At 44.4% G+C, this 15,116-nt stretch overlaps 1 protein-coding gene across 2 annotated transcripts in view; it reads left to right on the plus strand.

Annotated features, from left to right (window-relative positions):
- Positions 1-15,116, plus strand: part of LOC100300059 (neuroligin 4 X-linked) — a 391,198-nt gene that overhangs the window by 357,661 nt on the left and 18,421 nt on the right. For both annotated transcript variants that reach the window (XM_059883924.1, XM_059883923.1), the window contains one exon: positions 7,585-7,770. In XM_059883924.1, the coding sequence (XP_059739907.1) occupies positions 7,585-7,770 (186 nt within the window). The remainder of the gene's footprint in view (positions 1-7,584; positions 7,771-15,116) is intronic.

Below are 15,116 nucleotides of genomic sequence, written 5' to 3' on the forward strand. Positions count from 1 at the left end.
ATTCACAGTTGATTTCCTTTAGGATTGATTGGTTTGACCGCCTTGTTCCCCAAGGGCCTCTCAAGAGTGTTCTCCAGCACCACATTTCAAAAGCATCTGTTTTTTGGCACTCAGACTTCTCATCAACAAATCTGGAAAATATTCAAGGATGAGGTTTTGATTTAAGGAAAAAAAAAATCTTGTTGGCTCAAAGGGGATTTGGTTCCAGACTGGCTGTTGCCAAATTCTCATCATCATGAAATATGTTTATCAATGATCTTCACCTTTTGATCAGCGTTGTATAACAAACAGGGGTTTATCATGTTCTATTTTGTTTCCAGAATTTAATGAGTGTTAGTTTTGTGAATCCATATATTTTCAGCTAAAATACTTTAAGACACCTGTGCAACCTCAGTGCAAATTGTCAGTCAGGGATAGAATATGCTTTATAAAAATAGTGCAAGGAATCCCACTGATACAGTCATGAGCCCCACATTCTGAAACACGTGCTGTAGAAATCATGTGTCCGTCATCATTCTCTTAGATTTCTTCTCCTGACACAGGAAATTGCTCTGACTCTGTGCAATACTGAGATGGCAACGAAATATCATAAAAGTAGCATTAGTTACGATTTGGGCCATTTTTAAGCAAAATGAAAATGAAATCACACACAATCCAAATAGCTTTGCCTATCCTGCCCACAGGATTTAAATGTTTTCCCAGTTTTATCCCATTCTTTAGAACCTATGCACTCTTGTTAAATCATAAATGAATCCAATAATAAAAATTCAGGGACTTCCCTGGTGGTCTTGTGGCTAAGACCCCATGCTCCCAATGCAGGTGGCTGGGTACAACCCCTGGTCAGGGACCTGGGTTCCCCAAGCCTCGACTAAGACCCCACAAGGCCAAATAAATAAATAAATATTTTTTTAAAAAAGAAGAAAACGTCAGTTTCACCTTGTAACAGTCACACCCAGGGAATGATTTTCTGTAAGCATCAAAGAACGAAAACGGGCATTTTTATTGTCCTGCTTCATATTTCTGCCTTAGCTCTGATTCTGGTTACATAGATTTCTGTTCCAGCTAATTTACGTGACCTAAAGTAAATTGTGTGACTTTTCTAATTGAAATGTTTTCATTTACACATTTGCTTTTTGCTTTTACTCCTTTGAATTAAATATTGTGTGCACAAATACAAAATTCTCTCTCAAATGCAAGCACCTTGAAAATGTAAATACTTTTCTTCTATGGTCACTTGGTTGTTATCTTCTGTTTAATGATCATAAAAAAAAATGCCTACTGTGCCTGTGGTTGTTCAATTGCTCAGTCGTGTCTGATTCTTTGTGACCCCATGGGCTGTAGCACGCCAGGCTTCCCTGTCCTTCACTATCTCCCAGAACTTGCTCAAACTCATGTCCATTGAGTTGATGATGCCATCCAACCATCTCATCCTCTGTCGTCCCCTTCTCCGCCTGCCCTCAATCTTTCATGCTTAGGTAGTGAATTATTTCTCAAGGGATTACATCATCTGTGGCATTAAAGTCATGTTGCAAACAACTGAAGTGTAGTTATTAATACATCTGACCCCATTGGGCTTCTTACCGCCCACTTAATGTGTGTTCTGGAACCAATCTCTTAAAGACTTGCAGTTCAGTTGAATGAGGAACATTTAGATCCTGGTTAGCCACTCTACAACCCTCAACTTTCTGTTCCAGAGCCATATTTTGACCAAATACAGTGCACACAATACTCATTTCATTCAATGTGCAATGAGAGATGGGATTTAGGGTTTTAAAGCATCTTTTCCATGAATCACATTTTAAAATAAACACCCAGCCACTTAGCACATCTTGTGTGTGTGTGTGTGTTTTATTCCTTCCAGTGCTTTCAATGAAACTCAGTATCAATTTAGTCCCTAATCTGTCTAAATTCAAATGACTTCTTTTGTGCATCTCTCTCCTTGTTCAGTTAATGTTGGTGGTGGTGCGGGGTTGGGGGGGTGGATTACTTATTTACAAGCTTCACTTCAGAGACAGTAAATCTCAAAAACCAACGTTTCATCAGCTGAGATGCTTAGAGGATTTGGAGCCAGGAGTGTGTGTCCGTGAAAAGGAGCCATTTGTCTAAAATCACCGGGTTTGGCCAGTCAAGGGACTGGCTTCTGTGAATTCATCGGAAGCACGTTAGGGAAGTTGCGAGCTGATCTGGGAAACTGACCCCTTGAGACCCTTCCATCTTTGGTAAAGTGTGTGATTGTTTCCCAGTTGACAAGCTGTTTTCATGTTGTTCGTACAATCCCACGCCGGGAAACCCCGGCCCACGCTCTGTCTGGATTATATCAAGCACTGCGATCACTTTCACTTTCATGCATTGGAGAAGGAAATGGCAACCCACTCCAGTGTTCTTGCCTGGAGAATCCCAGGGATGGGGAGCCTGGTGGGCTGCCGTCTATGGGGTCGCACGGAGTCAGACACGATTGAAGCGACTTAGTAGCAGCAGCAGCAGCAATTTGTTTTGTTTTGTTTCTAGAATTGTTGATGTGAAACATTTCTAAAGGCTTTCTTTGATTTGTGAAACAGTGTTGCTTCTGCATTATGTTTTGGCTTTTTGGCCACAAGACTGGTGGGATCTTACCTCCCTGCCCAGGGATCGAACCTGCACTTCCGACCCCCCTGCTTTGAAAGGTGAAAGTGAAAGTGAAGTCGCTCAGTCGTGTCCAACTCTTTGCAACCCCATGGACAGTAGCCTATCAGGCTCCTCCGTCCATGGGATTTTCCAGGCAAGAGTACTGGAGTGGATTGCCATTTCCTTCCCCAGGGGATCTTCTCGACCCAGGGATCGAACCCCGGTCTCCCACATTGCAGACAGACGCTTTACCGTCTGAGCCACCAGGGAAGCCGAAGTTGCAACAACTGGACCACGAGGGAAATCCATCAAACACTGTATTTTGACAGTTAGACTAGGAAAGCAGTTTGCTTTCATAGGGAATATAAAACCACTTGCATTCATTCTGGTCCTGCCATGGGAACTCAGAAGCACTGAAAAGAACAAATGAAATGGGGGAAGGATGGGGGAAGGGATAGTCAGGGAGTCTGGGATGGACATGGACACAATGCTGTGTTTAACATGGAGAACCAGCAAGGACCTGCTGTCCAGCACAGGGAACTCTGCTCAATGTCATGTGGCAGCCTGCATTCGAGGGGAGTTTGGGGGAGAAGGGATACATGTGAATGTATGCCTGAGTCCCTTTGCTGTCCATCTGAAACCATCACAACACTTTTAATTGGTTATACTCTAGTACAAAATAAAAGGTGGAAAAAGAGGGAAAAAAGCCGTCCCTGGTGGTAGCAGTAAATGAAGATTCCATGTCAGACGCTATGGAAACACCAGCTTCAAAAAACCCCTGGGTACCTTTGCTGGGGTTCTGAGACACATGGAAAGCTGTTTCCTGCAGACCTTTTGGAAGGAGATTAGAATCACCAGCGTCAAACCTTTCCATGAGATCCTTTTAGAAGAAGTAGGATTTGCCAGGGTATGGAATGTTAACGGTCCTTCCTATCGCAGAGGTTATTAAACAGTCGGAGAGACAGTCATGTTTCACTGTGGACCGAGGGGCTCTGATTTCCTAAAGACTCGTGATTTACCATCCATTGCAAAAATCGTCAGGCTCATCTCCAGAAAAATAAGTGAGGAGGTCATTCCGTGAGAGTGAAGCGTAGGAGAGAGATGGATGGGTTAAAACCAGGATGGTTCTGCCAGAAAATTCCTAGAGCCTTTAGGAAGGAATCACCTCTTAACTGAATGGAGGGAGAGAGGCTTTCTCTTTATGGTTATTATCCAGTACCCAAACGTCATTATCAACCGGTTTCATCCATAAAGTCGGCTGAAAGAGGCTTTTCCCCCTGAGCAAAGTGGGATTCATTTTATGAGTAGGCATTTGAAATATGGTGGCGGGGGTGGGGGGGTGGTGTTCCAGAACATTCTCGGGCAGGAAAGACTAATTAATAATTGCCAATTACATAAGGGAGCGCCTGGTAATGTCTACACACTCCCATCCTTTTGCTCAACTCGAAGCCACCCCTGTGAACTCTCAAGGGGAGTCGATTTGTGCGACGTTCCCTAAATATGCATCCTGGCAGTTGACATCCTTATATGTACTCAGGCAAGTAGGTTGAGAGTCCAGATGATTGCAATTTCAAACAATGGCAAAAAAAACCACAAAACATTCTTGCTGCTTTTATTTGAACCAGACCATTCATTCCCAATCCCCTCCTGATTCACATACCCCGTGGCTCGTAGGTACTCAGGCAAACTATGGGAAGGTAACCTCATTCCTCAGTTGGTGAAAGATCTCATTCTTTACGATTTTGTTTTAGGTTTTGAGAAGCTGGTTCAGTTCAATTCAGTCACTCAGTCGTGTCCAACTCTTTGCAACCCCATGAATCGCAGCACACCAGGCCTCCCTGTCTATCACCATCTCCTGGAGTTCACTCAAACTCATGTCCATCGAGTCGGTGATGCCATCCAACCATCTCATCCTCTATCACCCCCTTCTCCTCCTGTCCTCAATCTTTCCCAGCATCAGGGTCTTTTCCAATGAGGCAACTCTTCACATGAGGTGGCCAAAGTATTGGAGTTTCAGCTTCAACATCAGTCTTTCCAATGAACACCCAGGACTGATCTCCTTTAGGATGGACTGGTTGGATCTCCTTGCAGTCCAAGAGACGCTCAAGAGTCTTCTCCAACCTACTCTGAGGGTTTCTTGGGTTTCTGCCAGCTTTGCTTAGGTGCTCAGTTGCTCAGTCATGTCTGACTCTTTGGGACCCCATAGATGGTAGCACGCCAGGCTCCTCTGTCCAGGGGATTTCCCTGATAAGAATACTGGAGTGGGTTGGGTTGCCATTCCCTTCTCCAGGGGATCTTCAGACCCAGGGATCAGACCCACATCTCCTGCTTGTCAGGTGAACTCTTAACCACTGAACCACCTGGGAAACCCTCCAGGTTTGCTTAAGGATGTCTTTGAAGGCGTTGGTTCTCATTTCTGTTATTTTCAGTCCCAAATAGCCTGTCTTCATGTAAACACTGTACTTACTGGCCATGCTTATTTAATAAGCAGTCCCTGAAATATGTGACTATCATAACCCTTGCAATAAAGAGGAAAATAAAGGGGGGAAGGTGGAAGCAATGACAGACTTTCTCTTCTTGGGCTCGAAAATCACTGGGGGTGGTGACTGCACCAAACTACAAGCAAGGAAAGTAGAAGATGCTTGCTAAGAAGGAAAGCTAGGACAGACTTCAACAGGGTATTAAAAAGCAGAGGTATCACTTTGCCAACAAAGGTCCATGCAGTCAAAGCTATGCTTTTTCCAGTTAGTCATGTGCAAATGTGAGAGGTGGACCATAAAGAAGGCTGAGTGCCGAAGAATTGATGCTTTTGAACTGCGGAGTGGGAAAAGACCGTTGAGAGTCCTTGGTTAGCAAGGAGATCAAACCAGTCAATCCCTAAAGGAAAGCAGCCCTGAATATTCATTGCAAGGACTGATGCTGAAGCTGAAACTCCAATCCTTTGGCCACCTGATGGGAAGACCTAGCTCATTGGAAAAGACCCTGATGCTGCGAAAGATTGAGGACAGGAGGAGAAGGGGGTGACAGAGGATGAGATGGTTGGATGGCATCACGACTCCATGGACATGAACTTGGGCACACTCTGGAAGATGGTGAAGGACAAGGAAGCCTGGTGTGCTACAGTCCATGGGGTTGCAAAGAGTCGGACACAACTTAGTGAATGAACTACAACCACACAGAGGTAATATATTGGCATTTTGTGTAGGGTCATGTAAGAGTGGGAAGTAGGGGCGAAAAAACTTTTTATTACTCTTTTCTTCCACCCAGAAGGCTTACTCAAGACAGATTTGCATGTAAAGTTGGATTAAAGTTTGTGCTAGTATTTAAGCTTGAGGACGCTTCATAAAATATTCATAGATTTAAATCTGAGCAAGAGAGCATCTGTCTGTCCCACAGGAAAGCATCAGAGGAAAGCAGAGGTTCCAGGTCAAGATATTTCTGCAGTGTGAACCCGAAAGGGCATGTGATCTCAAAAATCAAAAAAATTATCACTTTGCCACAATGAATGCCCAGATGGTCTTCTTTGCAGCTTTTAAGGTGGCATTTAGGATTTGATTCCTTAGCTTACGCTTTTTAAAATTAAAACTAAAAATTAAAATCCTCTTAGTTTTTAAAAGAAAGTATCGCAGTCCGTGCTATTCTGGGGGGACAGTTGGGGAGATTTGAATATGCATTGCCTTTTGGCCAAGATTAAAAAATTTTAAGTTTCTGCATGTAACTGTAATATCTTTTTTAATATAGAAAAAGAGAGATGCATTCCAAACTATTTAAGAGTGGCATGTCTTGATGGTTCTAATTTCCTTTGAAATTTGTGAGTTGAATGGAGTTAAATAAAATATGTTAATGAGGAAGTCAACGGGCAAAAGATAACCTACTGTTCTTATAACAGTGCACACAATCTTATACACTGATGATACACAGACTTTTTGCCCTGAAAAATTAGTTTTTCTTTTTCCTGAAGTGTTTTTTGTTTTTTTTTTTTCCCAAGGAAAACCTAGATACACACAGGAGTAATGACTTGAATCTAGTAAAATGAATGTTTAATCGCTAAGTCGTGTCTGAATCTTTGTAACTTCAGGGACTGTAGCCCTCCAGGCTCCTCTGTCCTTGGGATTTCCCAGGCAAGAATAGTGGCGTGGGTTACTATTTCCTGTTGCAGGAAGTCTTCGTAACCTAGGGATTGAATCAGCATCTCTTGCTTTGCTAGTGGACTCTTTACCGCTAGCCTATAAAATGTATAGGTTTCTGATATGGTCGTGTATTGTGAATATTTCAGATTCACATTGCCTCATACAAAGCCTCAGTGAGACATTTCCTTATACTATCAAAAGAAATAGGGCTTCCCTGGTAGCTCAGTTGGTAAAGAGTCCGCCTGCAATGCAGGAGACCCCAGTTCGATTCCTGGGTTGGGAAGATCTACTGGAGAAGGGACAGGCTACCCACTCCAGTATTCTTAGGTTTCCCTTATGGCTCAGCTGGTGAAGAATCCGCCTGCAATGTGGGAGACCTGGATTCAGTCTCTGAGTTGGGAAGATCTCCTGGAGAAGGGAATGCCTACCCACTCCAGTATTCTTGGGTCTCCCTTATGGCTCAGCTGATAAAGAATCCACCTGCAATGCAGGAGACCTGGGCTCGATCCCTGGGTCAGGAAGATCTGCCGGAGAAGGGATAGGCTACCCATTCAAGTATTCCGGCCTGGAGAATTCCACGGACTCTGTAGTCCATGGGGTTGCAAAGAGTCGGACACGACTGAGCGACTTTCACTTTCTTTTCAAATGAAAGAAAAACCATTGTAACTATTGTTTATATCATATAACCCTTTCTGCCATGAAAAGGTGCTGTTCTCTTGCTTCTATGTACAGGGAGGAGAAGCAAACAAGGAACAACGTGTCCCGTGAAATATCTTTCCAAGTAGCAGCGATGCTGTGGCAGTGTACTCTGTTAGGTGACGACCCCAAAATCTCCTGTCTTCCTCTGCAGGCTTTCTGAGCACCGGCGATCAGGCGGCCAAGGGCAACTATGGGCTCCTGGACCAGATCCAAGCCTTACGCTGGATCGAGGAGAACGTCGGGGCCTTCGGTGGGGACCCCAAGAGAGTCACCATCTTCGGCTCGGGCGCAGGCGCCTCCTGCGTCAGCCTCTTGACCTTGTCTCACTATTCAGAAGGTAAGAAGAGCGTCCCTCATGCTGGGCAGGGGACCCCTGGGGCTAAGAGCTGAACCCCCTTTGTGAACTCCATAGATTTCTTTTTTTATGTTGATATCATTTCATTTTATTATATATATATTGCTAAGTCGCTTCAGTGGTGTCTGACTCTGTGCGACCCTCTGGACTGCAGCCCACCAGGCTCCTCTGTCCATGGGATTCTCTAGGCAAGAATACAGGAGTGGGTTGCCATTACCTTCTCCAATTATATATATATATGCTGCTGCTGCTGCTAAGTCGCTTCAGTCGTGTCCGACTCTGTGTGACCCCATAGACGGCAGCCCACCAGGCTCCCCCGTCCCTGGGATTCTCCAGGCAAGAACACTGGAGTGGGTTGCCATTTCCTTCTCCAATGCATGAAAGTGAAAAGTGGAAGTGAAGTCTCTCAGTCGTGCCCGACTCTAGCGACCCCATGGACTGCAGCCCACCAGGCTCCTCCATCCACGGGATTTTTCCAGGCAGGAGTACTGGAGTGCGGTGCCATTGCCTTCTCTGATATATATATATATGTATAATAACATACAATAAAAATAATGGGAAGCAGTGATTTTTCCAAAGAAATTCTCAAGTTGGCCTTCTGTTCTACCCTTTGATTCCAATCTGTTGCACATTTTTTTTTTTTGCACTTTTGTTTTCTTAAATTGCTTTACAATATTGTGTTGGCCCCTGCCACACATCAGCATGAGTCAGCCTCAGGTATACTATGTGGGGCAGCATGGAAGCATGGGATCCTACAGATTCCTGGCTGTTGCTATTTGGTCACCAAGTCATGTCCGACTTTTATCGACCCTGTGGGCTGCAGCACTCCAGGCTTCCCTGTCCATCACCAACTCCCAGAGTTTGCTCAAACTCATGTCCATTGAGTCGGGGAAGCCACCCAGCCATCTCATCCTCTGTGGCATATACGTGACCATATGTAAAATAGACAGCAAGGAGGAATTTGCCGAGTGATACAGGGAACTCAGCACAGTATTCTGTGATTAACCTAGGGGGATGGAGTAGGGTAGGAGATTACAGGGGGCTTCAGGTGGGTGAAATGCTTCCCTGGTGGCTCAGATGGTAAAGCGTCTGCCTACAATACGGGAGACCCGGGTTTAATCCCTGGGTTGGGAAGATCTCCTGGAGAAGGAAATGGCAATCCACTCCAGTATTCTTGGCTGGAAAATCCCACGGATGGAGAAACCTGGTAGGCTATACAGTCCATGGGGTCCCAAAGAGTCGGACAGGACTGAGCGAATTCCCTTTCAGGTGGGTGAAAGTGAAAGAAAGTGAAGTCGCTCAGTCGTGTCCAACTCTTTGCGACCCCATGGACTGCCTATCAGGCTCCTGCGTCCATGGGATTCTCCAGGCAAGAATACTGCAGTGGGTGGCCATTTCCTTCTCCGGGGGATCTTCCTGACCCAGGGATTGAACCCAGGTCTCCTGCATTGTAGGCACATGCTTTACCATCTGAGCCACCAGGGAAGTCGTGGGTGGGGACATATATATATACCTTTGGAGTTCTTATTCAGGACACAGGCAGGTGGGACCGTGGTGCCTCTTTAAACCTCCACAGAAAATGCCCCAAAGGACTTCCCTGGTGGCCCAGTGGTTAAGACGCCACACAACCAGTGCAGGAAGCCCGGGATTTCAGAAGTAGATTCCAGCATGCCATAACTAAGACCCAGTGAAGTGAAAACGTGTTAGTCATTCAGTCGTGTCCGACTCTTTGCAACCCCATGGACTGTAGCCAACCAGGCTCCTCTGTCCGTGGGATTTTCCAGGCAAGGATACTGGAGTGGGTTGTCATTCCCTTCTCCAGGAGATCTTCCCTACCCAGGGATTGAACCCAGGTCTCTTGCGTTGCAAGCAGACTCTCTACCAACTGAGCCACCAGAGAAGACCATACTGCCAAATAAATTAATGAATTTAGAAAAAAGAAGAAAATGCCCCAAATTACGTGTATCCACGTCCTCTTCTAACGTGGCTTGCTTTCTGATTTTTCTAATTGAGGTATAATTTGACGTACACCATTATATGTATTTCCTGGAGAAGGAAACAGCAACCCACTTCAGTATTCTTTCCTGAGAAATCCCATGGACGGAGGATCCTGGCTTCCATGGGGTCGCAAAGAATTGGAAATGACTGAGTGACTAATACTTGCACTTGCGTTATATATATTTAATAATATACATTTAAAATAATGATGACTTTCAACTGTACAAGGTAAGAATTCAATCTACGTATGTAGTGCAAAGCAACCCCCACCATAAGTCCAATCAACATTCATCACCGTTGAGTTAAAAACTGTTTTTCTTCTCATCAGAATTTTAAGATCCACTCTCTTGGCAACTTTTAAACATGCAGTACAGGCTTCCCTGGTGGCTCAGTGGTAACGAATCTGCCTGCCAGAGCAGGAACCCAGCTTTGGGTCGGGAAGATCCTCTGGAGGAGGAAATGGCAACCCACTCGAGTATCCTTGCCTGGAGAATGCCATGGACAGAGGAGCCTGGTGGGTTACAGCCCAGGGGGTCGCAAAAAGTCAGACACAGCTTAGAGACCAAAAAGCAACAACTAGTATTATTAGCAATGTTAACAAGGTTGTTTTTTTTTTCACTTAAGACTCATGACCGACAGCGGTTGCTTATCATCACTGGATGAAAATGACTTCTGTAGAAATGTTTGTACCCTGGGTTTGCCTATCTGAGTTTATTTGGTGAACTTTAAATGTTATTAACATCAGTTTTCAACTTGGAAGAAGTGTGAGAGGGAATTAGTATTTGGATGATGGTTGCAGACTTGTATGTTTCATAAACACCATTTGCAGCCACATGCTTATAGACTTAGGTCTTTGTTGCAAACTTAACTCAAGGTGATTCCCTCTGGTCCTTTGTTGCTGGATAGATAAGAGATTTTTAAAATAGAAATGAACAGGGGTCCGGTGCAGGAGGTCTGGAAGCAGTGGAATAACTTCCTGACACTCCCTTCAAAAACGAAACAAAAAGAACAACAAAATTAAAAAGTGCAGCCCTGGGATAACTTTTGCAAGTCCAGGTGGACATTGACAATCATAATCTGAATCTTCAAGGTCGTTGTTATATTTGCTTCTGTGTCCATTTGCTGGTTTAAGAATTTCCCCATATCTGTGTGAACTATGTATATCGATACACCTGAACTTTAAAGGAATTCTTATTCTTTAAAGAGTCTAAACTGAAAGTGAAGTCGCTCAGTCGTGTCCGACTCTTTGCGACCCCGTGGACTGTAGCCCACCAGGCTCCTCCATCCATGGGATTCTCCAGGCAAGAATACTGGAGTGGGTTGCCATTTCCTTTTCCAAGGGATCTTCCCGACCCAGGGATCGAACCCAGGTCTCCCGCATTGCAGGCAGACGCTTTAACCTCTGAGACACCAGGGAAGCCCATAAAAAAAAAAAAAAGTCTAGCACTATCTTCGGAGAAGGCAATGGCACCCCACTCCAGTACTCTTGCCTGGAAAATCCCATGGACGGAGGAGCCTGGTGGGCTGCAGTCCATGGGGTTGCTAAAAGTCGGACACGACTGAGTGACTTCACTCTCACTTTTCACTTTCATGCATTGGAGAAGGAAATGGCAACCCACTCCAGTGTTCTTGCTTGGAGAATCCCAGGGACGGGGGAGCCTGGTGGGCTGCCGTCTATGGGGTCGCACAGAGTCGGACACGACTGAAGCGACTTAGCAGCAGCAGCAGCAGCAGCACCATCTTTCTTTAAAAATATGTACCTCTCTTTAAAAATGTGTATCTTTCTTTAAAAATATGTGCTGTTTAGTTGCAAGGTCATGTCTGATTCTTTTGCAACCCCATGGACTGTAGCCCACCGGGCTCCTCTGTCCATAGGACTTCCCAGGCAAGAATACTGCAGTGGGTTGCCATGCTTGCCTGGGGATCTTCGTGACCCAGGGGTAAAACCTGACTCTCTTATATCTCCTGCACTGACTACTTGCTTTCTTTTACAAATATGTATCTTTCTTTATAAAGACATTTCTTTGAAGATATAGTGGGAGGAATAAATTGGGAGGCTGGAGTTGACATATACACACACTACTCTAAATAAAATGGGTAACTAATCACAACCTACTGCACAGCATAGGGAACCCTACTTGAAACTCTATAGCAACCTACGTGGGAAAAGTCTAAAAACGAGTAGACGTATGTATATGTGTAACTGATTGGCTTTGCTGGACACTTGAAACAGACGCACCATTGGACATCAAGCGTACTCCAATAAAATGTCTTTAATGAAAAAAAACATACCATATAAACGTGCTAAAAAAAGAGGGGGAAATATAATTGTGTTGTGTGACAGCATGCAGTGTTTTTTTTTTTTTTTTTTCCACTACCTGCACTGTTGTGGACAAGTTTCTGCATTGATGACTTCATTAGCAGTGTGCACTTGATGATTATTTTTAAGTCTTCTGAAGTCTGAATTTCTTTTTTTGTTCATATATATATTTTATTGAAGAATAGTTGACTTACAATGCACAGGTGTACAGCAAGGTGATTCTACTATCCATACACACTCATGTGTCCATGTATATCATTTTCTATTATAGGTTATGACAGCATATGACTACAGTTTCGTGCTCTATATAGTAAACCTTGGTGACTTGTTGCTTATCTATTTTTTTTTTTACTTAGAAATGTAGCATTCTATTCATACTAAGTCGAACAAGTGAAATCTGAATGTCTTGATTCTTTATTTAAAAAATGACTGTGGAGGAGTTGAATGGAAGGCTTACGTTTTATATTAACCTTTTATTCAAAAAGGAAAAAAGAAATGAGTACGTTAGATCCTTAGCGATAACGATTCCTATACCATTTCAGAAGATGATTATGCTTTCCCATCTGTCCGTGGCTGTCATCACAGTTCTCAATTTACAAAAGAGTCAGGTCCAACTTCAGGAGTAATCACACACATGTCAGCCAACACTAGTGGAGGAGGTGTTAATTACTTAAATCAATAGATAGAAGTGATTACGGGAGTGCCTTGCATGGGTCATTCCTACAAAGCAGCTCTCCAGTTACAGTCCAACAGTACAGAATCAGGACTTACCAGTCAAAACACAGCCAGACTGCTGACCTTGGAATTCCCCTTCTGGTGGCAGCGCTTAATGAAATCAACATAAAGAAGGGAAAAGGGTATTCTCATGCAAAAATGTCCACCACAGTATTCTCAGGGCAAAGAATGAAACAAAAACCTACAAGACTGAAAAGATAAGAACGTTATAAGGAACATGTGCACTTCCTCAAAGGAGTGATAATTTGCTCCGAGAATTGTGGTTAAAATATGCATGAGACCGGCCCACCCAGTGTGAAGGGGTCATTCAGCAATCCATCACCTTGACTGGGTAACACTTGACCCTGTCGTGGACAAGGATGCCATTCCAGGCACTTCTCAGACCCTGATGGAGCAGGGAGAGTTCCTTAATTATGACATCCAATATACTATGCAGGTATCAGGCACAATTGGAAAAGGCTCTGTTTGCTGGGAAAAACTGAAGGCAAAAGCTGAACCGGGTGGGTGGCAGTGAATCAGATGGTTGGATGGCATCACCGACTCAATGAACATGAATTTGAGGAAACTGCGGGAGAGAGTGAAGGACAGGGAAGCCTGGCATGCTGTAGTCCACGGGGTGGCAAAGATTTGGACCGGACTTAGCGACTGAACAACAGCAAAAACTAACCGTGTTCAGACCAGTGGGGTGAAAAACACCAAGAAGGGATGATACTAAAAATATTAAAGTAACTCCCATTTTATAGTATGAATTATAGGTGACATTTTCTTCAGTTTTTTTTTTTTTTTTGAGTTTTATCACAGGTTATACTATCGCTTCCTTGAGAAACCAATGTATATACTACACCGCTATCTCAGTCATGGCCAACAGCTGTGAGAAAGAGAGAGGAAAAGAAAATACATTCCTTCTAGCAGCATTTTTCCTAATTCTGGTTGTCTTGATTTATGACTGCCTTTATTAGGTCAAATATGGACCTTGTGTCCCTGAGGTACTTTAAGGCTGTGGTCTCCCAGCCTTTCTTGGCACCAGTTCTGTGGAAGACAGTCTTTCCAAGGACCAGAGGCTGGGGGATGCTTTCTGAATGAATCAAGAGCATTCATTACATGTATGGTGTATTTTATTCCTATTTTTATTGCATCAGATCCACCTCAGATCATCAGGCGTTAGATCCCGGAGGTCGAGGACCCCTGCTTTAAGACATTTATCTTGAGAAGCAAACACACAAGTCAATAGCTGCCCGTTTCCAGCGGAATGATAAATGTTTGGAAATTGGCCACCAAATGGGCTTGATGGTGTGTTGGGCAAAGCCAGATTTGTTTCACATTTCAATCTTGTGTGGGCAGTCCGCCAATCTTTAGAATCACATTTATCCCGATGGCAGTGATATTTCTTTCATCCTTGGTTGCACGGGAGACCTTAAACATGGAGAGGACATGAGCTGGTGGACTCCAGGCTGAATGCTTTATTCTCCCAGCAACTCGTGTGGCACTGGGACTAGATCCTTCGGGGGTTCTGAGCAAAGGCAGGAAGAGATAAGGAACAGAATACTGTGATCTTGTAGCCCTTCATCTCTTGTACTGGAGTAGTACAATGGCACCCCACTCCAGTACTCTTGCCTGGAAAATCCCAGGGACAGAGGAGCCTGGAAGGCTGCAGTCCATGGGGTCGCTGAGGCTTGGACACGACTGAGCGACTTCACTTTCACTTTTCAGTTTCATGCATTGGAGAAGGAAATGGCAACCCACTCCAGTGTTCTTGCCTGGAGAATCCCAGGGACGGGGGAGCCTGGTGGGCTGCCGTCTGTGGGGTCGCACAGAGTCGGACACGACTGAAGCGACTTAGCAGCAGCAGCAGTGACAAGTACACTCTACTGGAGACTACCCTGGTGGTCCAATCATGAAGACTTCTCCTTCCAATGGAGGGGCTGTGAGTTTTGTATCTGATCAGGGAACTAAGATCCCACATGTCCCACAACAAAACCAAAACATGAAACAGAAGCAATACTGTAACAAATTCAACCAAGACTTTCCTCAGTGACTCTAAAGAATCTTCCTGCAACGTAGGAGACCCAGCTTTGATCCCTGGCTTGGGAAGATCCCCTGGAAGAAGGGAATGGCAACCTACTCCAGAATTCTTGCCTGGAGAACCCCATGGACAGAGGAGCCTGGTGGGCTACAGCCCATGGGGTCGCAGAGAGTTGAACACGACTGAGTGACCAACACTCTGACTTAAAAGTGGTCCATTAAAAAAAAATTAAAACATTTTCTTTTAAATACT

The sequence above is a fragment of the Bos taurus genome, chromosome X, assembly GCF_002263795.3.
Source record: "Bos taurus isolate L1 Dominette 01449 registration number 42190680 breed Hereford chromosome X, ARS-UCD2.0, whole genome shotgun sequence".
Taxonomy (NCBI): domain Eukaryota; kingdom Metazoa; phylum Chordata; class Mammalia; order Artiodactyla; family Bovidae; genus Bos; species Bos taurus.